General features: G+C 42.0%; 1 protein-coding gene across 2 annotated transcripts in view; it reads left to right on the top strand.

The window, feature by feature from the left end:
* Positions 1 to 7,882, top strand: part of SERPINE2 (serpin family E member 2) — a 30,776-nt gene extending 22,894 nt beyond the window's left edge. The window contains exons 8-9 of one of the 2 annotated variants that reach the window (XR_014511876.1): positions 222 to 2,657; positions 3,039 to 7,882. Coding sequence is in view for 1 of the 2 variants with exons in the window: in XM_083442913.1 (XP_083299039.1) it covers positions 222 to 305; positions 4,316 to 4,353 (122 nt within the window). In the remaining variant the exon portion in view is untranslated. The remainder of the gene's footprint in view (positions 1 to 221; positions 2,658 to 3,038) is intronic. The other variant, XM_083442913.1, reaches the window with a different exon arrangement.
* Positions 7,883 to 10,581: the final 2,699 nt, after the last annotated feature.

Consider the following 10,581-nt stretch of genomic DNA (forward strand, 5'->3'; position numbering starts at 1 on the left):
GGGTAGGTTGTTTTGCAGTTGCTGTTTTTATTTATATATTTTTTTTGGGGGGGAATGATGTTAACTTGCTTCTAATGTTTACTTTAATGGATATTATTTATATAAGCCACTTAGAGGGGTTTTTTGTTGATTAAGCAGTTTATAAATCTTGCTAAATAAAATGTAAAAATAAGTTTAGAACCATCAAGTGACTATTTTTTTCCTGTTTCTGTTTGTCTAAGCTGCAATTTTAATAGCCAGGTCATCCCCACCTTGGTTTGTGGTAGACAGGCCATTTGTATTCTTCATCCGGCACAATCCTACAGGTAAGTAATATTGACTTTCACTGAATTAAATGCAAACAGCCTTCCTCAGGAGACAGAAGCCCGCAGCTGAAAACAGACATCTCTTACATGCTTTCTTGCCTTGCGAAATTTGGTCCTCAACCTCCTCCCTCCTTATACTGTGCATAAGAGATTTCTTCTCTTGGAGGCAATGCAGCAGCCTGCAGCTGCGCAGGATTTCAACACTCGAGGGGTTGTTGCCAGGGACTAACAGGCCCCTCTGTTCCACTGGCATATTTATTAGCTCATCTCCATAAATGGTGCATGCTGGAGGTAAAAAGTGCCAACGCTGTGGAGGAAGAGGACTTCTGGCATGAGTTCCCAGACACAGGCAGCTCAGGACATCAAAGGCACATTATGCGATTCCGAAGAGGAGCACTGGCCAGTTGTCAAAACACACATCTCCTCTCTTTGCTCCACTTCGAAACCCTGTTTTTCTTCTAATTGATATTCTAGGCTCAGTATGAGCTAGCTGCTTAGGAAAAACATCTTCTCACCTCCTTCACCCCCATCTCCGAGCAAAAATGACTCACAAGAGGACTTGAGGGACCAGTACATCTCAACACAAAGACACACACACTCTATATATGCAACATTTTAGTCATCTCGTTGTCTCCTCCACTACCACCCAGCATCAAAGCAGGCTAAGAACAAAATCTGCTGGCATGCACTGAATATTTTAAAGATGCCATACAGAAGTGGCAGGCTGATTTCAGTGGAATCTTCTAGGAAGTGTTTCTCCTGGTAGCAGACATTAGATGCATAAGTGATTTTTTTTTTTTACTAAAGCTGTACCTAGTAGGTTAGATTTTTTGAGTAACGGATCAGAACTGAAAGCCAGCACACTTCGTACATCCACCTTCTCTCACGCAGGGAGGTGTATTGCAGGCCCTTTGTATTCTCTGGAAGCAGCTACGCTTAGCAATACCTAGTGAACATTCAGTTATTAATTCAGGACAAGCCCTCTGTATATAACTTCATAAGAAGGGGCTTTTTAAAGCAGGGAGTTGGGAATGAAATACTCTGGGATTGAGGTTCGGGATGTTTGTTTGTTTCCCTTGTTAAAATTCAGAGGCCCTATTCAGGCAATAAGACCTCAGGGAATACTGTCTTGCTTCTGATTTTTGTAGGTTGCTCTGGAAGTCTTGATGGTGCTTTAAATAAATAAAACCTTGCATTTTCTAGCACTAGCTTTGGGGGCAGGGGAGAGTACCACACATGAGTGGGTATAGGGATGAGCCCAGTCCCTGTCACCCTCTATGAGTTCGAGGGCAGCTGTTTAAAGCAGGGAGCCTGTTTCATCTTCTGGAAGCTCCCCTCGTGATGCAAAGCCCCAATTTCCCACAAGCAGAGAAGTCTTCCTGCTGCAGACACTACGTTTCAAAAAGTCAGGTTTATTTGTTTTCAGTACTTTTTTACCCTACTCTTTAGCCAAAAAGGGTCCCAGGGCGTCTTAACAAAAATCAGCCACAATTCAGTCTCTGCACTGCAGACTTTGATTCTACAGACACGGGACACAAGGAAAAAGTAATTACAAGGAAGAAAGAGAAAAGCAATCTCAGAGACCAGGTCTTAACAGTTATAGTTCTTATAAGAAACAGCCAAGGTATAAATAATTTAGGTAGCCTATTGTAATTGCTGCCACTAGGTGATAGTTGAAGGAAGGGCCAAATTCAGCTGTTATTAAGTAGGCCTGCCTGCCTTAGTTTGTTTTATTTTATACATTTATATGCATAGCTGTCAACGTTTTCCCTTTTTTAAGGGGAATTCCCTTATTCCGAATAGGATTCCTCACAAGAAAAGTGAAATGTTGACAGCTATGTTAATATGCCATGAGAATCTTAACTAGGTGGTGTGTATAATAAACTGAGTTAAAACAATAAAAAGACAGATAAACTGATATGCTTTATCACATATTTATCAGCAGAATTGTATAAAGCCACTTATTAACGAGCATCTTACAATATACATTTAAATTACTTCAATAATTTTTTGTTAGTTCTCAATATGAAAAGATTAAGTTTGACTGGTGGCCGAAGTTTGGAAAACAAATAGTACACATACTGATTGATTGAGTGATTGATTTGTGTAGTGCCCTTCATCTGAAGATCACAGGGCGGTTCACAACATAAAACTACAAAATGAGAACGCAAAATACATAATAAAGCAAATTTATAAGGCCATTGAATTTTTAGAGAATTGTTTTCCCCTGTGGCCTAAAGATATGTAATGAAGGCGCCAGGCAAACCTCCCTGGGTAGAGCATTCCACAAGCAGGGAGCCACTGCAGAAAAAGCCTAATGTTGCCAACCCTCTGAACCTCTTTGTAGAAGAGGTACATGTAAAGGTAAAGGTAAAGGTACCCCTGCCCGTACGGGCCAGTCTTGACAGACTCTAGGGGTGTGCGCCCATTTCACTCAAAGAGGCCAAGGGCCAGCGCTGTCCAAAGACACTTCTGGGTCACGTGGCCAGCGTGACATCGCTGCTCTGGCGAGCCAGAGCCGCACACGGAAACGCCGTTTACCTTCCCGCTAGTAAGCGGTCCCTATTTATCTACTTGCACCCGAGAGTGCTTTCGAACTGCTAGGTTGGCAGGCGCTGGGACCGAACAGCGGGAGCGCACCCCGCCGCGGGGATTCGAACCGCCGACCTTTCAATCGGCAAGCCCTAGGCACTGAGGCTTTAACCCACAGCGCCACCCGCGACCCCAGAAGAGGCACATGAAGAAGGGCCTAATCCCCAGTCTGTCCCGACAGTGGCAGACCTCAGGCTCTCAAATTTCAGCGGTGCCCTGTGCATCGCTAAAATTCAGTGTGTCCCCGGTCTCTAGCACTTTGTGTTACAGCAGTGTTGTATGGTGCCCCCTGCAGCATGGTGCCCAGTGCCTTTGCAAAACCAGCTCTTGCCCAAGGCCAAAAACACACCCACTCCACCCTCCCAGGTCTCTGTGATACAGACCAGATCTGCCTCCTCGTCCAGATCATGGGTTTGGGAGGTCTTACTCAGTGCCAACCTGACATTGAGCAACACCAGCCGCAGACCCCAGGGCTGCACACATTCACACTGGAAGGATCTTTATGTGCATTTGAGCTTTTCTCGCTGCCCCCGCCCCCCGACAGCAGAAGCAAACTGATGAACAGAGCCACTCTCTGACAACCCACATACACAAGTATATAAAGTGGCTTTTGTGAACTGGCTAGCTGGGAGCTCAAGTCCAGTGTGCATGCCTTGCTTTCTTCCTCTCTCTTCTTGGGAATCATTGACAGTGTCTGCTGAAGTAAAATTGCACTGTACTCCAAAATGTTGAACATTTTTTTAACTCCCATTGATTTTCTGATACTTGAGTGAAATTAGGGGATTTAAAGCGCTTCAGTTTTACCAGATCCTTTCCTTAGTGTAAATTACTAAATTGAAAGGGAGTCCTTGTCAGGTTTTAGAAACAGGCAGCAAAGTATCTTTACACAATAAAAGCAGAATAGTGGTTTCTACTAGGATAACTTGGCTCTTTAAAACACAAGTTTTATCTTTTTCGAAACTCTGTATCACATGTATGAATGTCTACTGATTTTTAAAGAATTCTTACATATTATCTGGCGTTTAACAGTACCAATTAATTAAAGTATTAAAATTACATTTTCATATACCAACTCTCGCCTCTGAGAAGTTGAATCCATGGACTTGTGAGAATCACCGTTTAAAAGCAGAAGTACTGTTTCCTTTTAGAAGGAAGTGCAATATTCGATGATACTCCCTATTAAATCTATGCATCAGAATCAAAATGACCTTAAAATTCAGCCTTTATCTTTTAGGATCACAGACTAAAATTGGGTTCCACTTAATAGTCATTAATACATTCAAGCTTGCTGCTTAATTGAAAGCATTCTTGCCTAGATTGTATTGAATGCTGAACCTTCTGGAGGATTTTGTTTTGTTACAAAACAGGTGAATTGTGAATCAATCCAATATCTGCAATAACCTTTTCTTGTTCCACAGGTGCAGTTTTGTTCATGGGACAAGTCAACAAACCTTGAACGTGGGAGATTTTCCTTCTGAAGCAAATTTTAAAATGAATGCCCTTCTTCCGTTGAATATTTTTGTACATTATTATTTGGCTATGAACTAGCATTTAAGTGTGGTTGGTCCAACTAGGTTTTGAAAAGGAGTTTTAAGTAGCTGGGGAGTGTTGTGGAAAAACAGAATGCCTTTTCAAAAACAAGATTCTTAAAACTACTGATTAGTTCCCTGTGCTAATAACTTTTGAAATTGGGGGGGGGGGGTCTTGAGTATTTTGTATTGTGATTTTAAGTCTTAACCAGAGTTGGAACTAAAGGAGCAACTTTGATTTCTGTTTGGTTTGTACATAAATGCCCTCCTGCTACTATTGCCATCCACCGAGTGGTTTGATGAGGCATTGCCGTAAGAATTTCAAAGCTTTAGCCATTTTTATTTTCTATTGTGCATGCACTGCTGAGACTTAAAACAACTAATGTCCCAGTTAACGCCTTTGCATTGGTGTAATGTTAAACTTGTCATTGCTAGTATACACTTTCTATGGATTTAAATTTTATATTTTTTTGTACAAAGGAAAAAAAAATAAAGTCATTATGAACAGATGAAAGCAGTGTAGTATCAGAGTGATGTTGGCAGAGATGATTCGTGAGTTGGATGTAAAAGGTCGGCTGCCAAGTGGAAGGAAACGCAAGTTTGAATTCTCTGGACTGATGGGATTTTGCTGTGCTCTGGTTTTCGGTAAACAGCTCCAGCAAAGACTGACCTCCATTTACTCAATATTCTGAAATGTTCCAGACTGTACTATGTATGCAGGTATCCTAAAATATCATTTCTGGAGGTAATGCAGGGACAAGATAATTGTACGTTAAGAGAAATTCATTAAAAAGTGTCTACGACTGGTGTAGCACCATAATTAAATACAGAAGAAATTGTTAACTGGACACAGCCAGCTCCTTTGTCTAAACCTTTTTCCATGTGTGTTTTGGTTGTGTGTACAAATAAGAACGAGATGAACTATGCCATCCCTTGAGTCTGTTGGGTTTTGAATACTCTGCAGAGAAGTCCACATATCTTCCCACCAGCTTGATGAATTTTAGCTGCCCCAACTGAGACCAGGCATTTTCTCTTTACCTCTCAGTGATGTTATACTCATGAAGCTTAATCTCTGTTCAGTTAAATGGAAGTTGTTTCGGAAATCAGTTACTGTGGTGAGAATGTATCTGAAAAAGTCAGTGGTTTTTATTTTGTATGTAAAGGGGAAAGAGAAACTCTACATACATTCTCCATACGGTCAGCAATAAATGTTCCTTCCTGTTTTGGAAAAAAATAACCTGTGGTATATTTGACGCCTGTTGACTTTCAACGCAGGTTGAAAACTTATTACTACATGTATCTTCATGCTTGTTTTGGAATTATCCCGGTTACCACTTTTGCTGTTCTTATTCATTTATACTTCTTAGGACTGCTTCCCACTTTCCCCAGAACATTGGGCCAGTAGGTGTACAGCTTTAATTAGCAAATTTGCCATGTGATAAAGACAACTTGTGCAGCTGAGAGAGGGGTATAACTTACATTTGGGATATTAACCTAGTGGTGGATGGTTGCGGAAGGACCCTGAGTGAGAAGCAGGGAAGGGAAGACCTCCCGGGGTGAGAGACCAGGAAAAGAAAAGAAAGCTCCCAAAAGAGGGCTTGGAAGGGTTAAAAACCTTAAGGATTAAGAGCTACCTTTGAGAGAGGACTGCATTTTCTGTTTTCTTTCTCTTGTGTTTTTTTTTAATTAGTTTATTTTATCTTACTGCGTTATGAAAAAGCTTTAATAAAAATTCTTATTTCTTAAAAAAGGAATATTAACCTGGGAAACTGAAGAATGGATTATCCATTCCAGTGGAGGGGGCGGGGAATAAAGTACTTGCAGAACAGAATCCTGTAATTCTACAAAAGATACCACTTGATTATTATTGTTTGCTATACTATATAGGCTTTTTCCCCCTCCAATACGGAAAAGGTAGGGATAAACTGGATTGTGTTTTAACATGCTCTAATGTGCCTAAAAAGCTGGTGTTGGATTTACCACTGTCCCATTTGTGTTAGATAGGAGTCATCCCAGATTATTCTGCCTCTCAGCAGAGAAATGACAAGCAGTTGTTTAAAGAAACAGTCCCTGTGGCTAGCAAGAACAAGCCAGAAACTGAAACCGCAGTTTAATCCTGGCTTGTTCTTACTAACCATACTTTTAAACAAGGCACAGTTCCCAGAGGTCAGACACCATGGAGCTATGACTTTTATCTAAAATAAAAAACCCAAAAGTTTCCAATCTCATTGAGGGCTAAAGAGGAGGAAGGCAGGAGTACAGAAGTCTGATGCTCATTCACGTAGCAAGAAACCATTATTTCAGCTGAACTCGTTCTATATGTAAACTCCTGTTTATACTAGGCCTTATCTAAAGTTTTTTTCAAATATACAACCCCACCCAGAGGAGAAGGTTATAAAATAGCACCTGCTTTAAGCCTCTGCTCCCAAATACTAACCAAAATGGAAGAGCCTTTGAGAAATGGTTGTTTCCTGGAGGACCACAGATGAAAACTCTAGCAGTTGAAGTGAAAAGATGTCTGTGTGGAGACAGCCAACATTTGCTTGGTTCTTCTAAGAGCAAATACATTGTTCCCCTGCTTTTTTCAGAAGGAATTGCAGAGGGGAACATAAATATGCCATCTAAATTTTCAAGAATTGCTTAACAATCTTCAGTTTGAACATCAGTGACACCAGAGGAGCGAAGGTTCCACTTTGTAGATAGGAAACGGAGACTGAAAATGACTTGTCAAAAGTCATCTGATGCGTTCAGACAGTATTGGCATGGCCTATAGTCATGTGAATATTAGAACCCATATTTCTCGACCGAACGCTGGTGTTTTAATCACATCATTTTGTAATGTCTGGTTTTGCTGAAGACATTCATGCCTTTGTTTCTGAAACTACTAGGCCATGTGTGTTTGAGAGCTTGTTCAGCTTTTGGACAACTAAGTGGTCTAGTTTTAAAAAGAAAAATGTTCTAGCTTTGGTCAGGAAGATTAATATAGCTGCTCCTTATTCCTATAAACTCAATTATGAAGCATTCCGCTCAAGTAAGAAATGTGCAAGTGGGAAACCAATTAGTACAAGAGGTTTTGTACACCGGTCACCCCAAAGGAGGCACCTGCCTGATCCTGCTAGTCCCCATCTTAGTATTTGGTTCAGCAGGAGTCTGCATGAGGGGTAATGTAGTTTATGAGCATCGGCCCATTCAATTGCAGTCTCGTTTGGTGTATGTATTGTTAGTATGCAAGCTTATCTCTACTACGTAATATTTAATCCTACAAAATTTTGCTCTATTTTGAAAGGTTTTTGGTTTTTTTAGCAAGGCACCGTCTGTTGTCAGAATATTTTGAATAACTTGTTTTCAGAGGTTGAATTGTAGAGGTTTGGGGTTTTTTTTTTATTAAAAAGGTTATAGCACCATCTTGTGGTCAGATCACTGATATAACATTGAATAAAACCACCTATCTATTTATATTAGTGTGTCTTGTTTATCTAGTTTCATTACAGTGCTTCACTACAAGTAATTCTAAGAAAATCCAGAGTCCGCCAGGACCTTTTTTGGGGCCAACTAAAATGTCACAGGTGTAGTAGCATTTTTTAAAAATAACAAAAAGAGTAGGAGGCTCAGATGATCAGTGTTACTTTTTAAAAGCTGAGTTTGCTATCTAGAATTGGAAATCAAAAGTGCCAGGCCAAGAAGAAAATTATAAAAAGAGGCAAAAGCTACGGTTTATTTCGAACCAAAACTCAAAATGCTACAATGATCTGCAAATGGAACAATGCATGCTACAAAACTCATGAAAATGCTATTTAGTGGTACAGAACAGCAACATCTAACTCTAGCCCTATTGTTATATATGCCTCATGGGTTCAGGACTTAACTTGGTCTCCTTTGGAACCCAGTAGGCTTACTGGCATTTGTAGTATTTCTTTATAATCTTGAGAAGAGGTGGAGGTACAGCTTTAAACATTTCTAGGAGGGTTGTACATGCACCTCAAGATGGCTCCAGAACCAATTTGACTCTCTGACACTCCTCAGTCAGGCCTCGGTCCAGTATATCTGAAGGAGCGTCTCCACCCCCATTGTTCTGCCCGGACACTGAGGTCCAGCACCGAGGGCCTTCTGGCGGTTCCCTCACTGCGAGTGGCCAAGTTACAGGGAACCAGGCAGAGGGCCTTCTCGGTAGTGGCGCCTGCCCTGTGGAATGCCCTCCCATCAGATGTCCAAGAGATAAACAACTACCTGACATTCAGAAGACATCTGAAGGCAGCCCTGTTCAGGGAAGTTTTTAATATGTGACATTTTAGTGTATTTTTCATCTTTGTTGGAAGCCGCCCAGAGTGGCTGGGGAAACCCAGCCAGATGGGCGGGGTACAAATAATAAATTATTATTATTATTATTATTTCTGAAACCAGCATTTCTTCACCCATAAGCTTGACGACATCACCCCCAGTCAAAGGAAAGGTGAATGGGGCAGGGGAGAAAAGAAAAACATGCCCCATTTTATGAAATAGGCTTTCCTTTCCCAGAGCAGTCTGTGGCCATTTCCTTGTTCTTTAGAATAAAATTTCCCCTAACGGTTTCTATAATAACCTATCACCTTAGTTTTTCTAATACAGTGGTGCCCCGCAAGAAGAATGCCTCGCAAGACGGAAAACCCGCTAGACGAAAGGGTTTTCCGTTTTGGAGGTGCTTCGCAGGACGAATTTCTCTATGGGCTTGCTTCGCAAGACGAAAATGTCTTGCGATTCCTGGGGGGGGTTTTTTCCGCTCCCCACCCCCTTTTTCTAAGGCACTAAGCTGCTAATAGCCTTTTAGCAGCTAATCCGCTAATCCCTTAAGCCTTTAATAGCCGCTAATAGCCGCTAATAGCGCTAATCCGCTAATGGGCTTGCTTCGCAAGACAAAAAAACCGCTAGACGAAGAGACTCACGGAACGGATTCTTTTCGTCTTGCGAGGCACCACTGTAATAAAATGAGCATGGCTAGATCTTCTTGACTGGTTTGCAGTGGCAGTTCTCTTACCATGAGTATTGGCAGATGCCCATCCCAAACCCATAACACTATTTGGCCGGATGGGGAGCTGTGTTGTGTTGGTGCTTGAAAAGTTTATTTCTCATTTTCAGAGTCATCGGGTATTGTTCTCACCTCCACAATCATGAGGGACAGGGACATGTTCATTTTTTATTTTTTTTAAAAAAATGTAAAAGAGGGACACCTGGTAATGTAATACATGCCCCAAGACCTAGGCTGTGGACACATCAGCGGTTTAAAACACAACAACGTGGTTTCCATCTGTGAAGAAGAAGAAGAGTTTGGATTTGATATCCCTCCTTTCATTCCCTTTAAGGAGTCTCAAAGCGGCTAACATTCTCCTTTCCCTTCCTCCCCCACAACAAACACTCTGTGAGGTGACTGGGGCTGAGAGACTTCAGAGAAGTGTGACTGGCCCAAGGTCACCCAGCAGCTGCATGTGGAGGAGCGGGGAATCGAACCCGGTTCCCCAGATTGCGAGACTACTGCTCTTAACCACTGCACCACACTGGCTCTCTGTGGCCCATGAGGTACACACCAGAGAGGGGAGGAATGCATTTGCCGGAAGCACATTACCTGATTTGCTTCCCTGCGCTTTCAGCCCCCTAACCTCCAATGAACTGTCATCTGTGCATGTCCAATGGCTGTCTGAACTCTACTAACCGCAGCTTGTGCTTTCAAATGGTGTGGCGGAAAATGCATCAAACAAGTGTGTTTCCTATGAAACTACTGGATACATATGGATTGCGGTTAATGTCCTGTATACTCTGCTTCAAACAGCAGCGGTGGAAGTGCACTAGGGTCAGAGTAAAGGAAAATGGGTACATCGCCCTCTTACCAGGACAGCTCACTTTTTAGTGGTTTGCAATAGCTGGCAGCCATTAACACGTCCCTGCTAAAGTTGGTGCTGACCAGCCAAGAACATTGGAGTGACAGCTCTGAAGCAGCACGAGTCTGTTGTGGCAAGCACCCTCTTTTTAAAAACATGCAAGCTAACATGAGCATGTTGAACCCACATTGTCTCGCTAGAGTGGTGCATGCTTTAGTTATCTCCTGCTTGGACTACTGCACTGCGCTCTATGTGGGGCTAACTTTGAAGGTGACCCGGAAACTACAACTAGTCCAGAATGCAGCA

The sequence above is a fragment of the Podarcis tiliguerta genome (assembly GCF_965153285.1).
Source record: "Podarcis tiliguerta genome assembly, chromosome: 5".
Taxonomy (NCBI): Eukaryota; Metazoa; Chordata; class Lepidosauria; order Squamata; family Lacertidae; genus Podarcis; species Podarcis tiliguerta.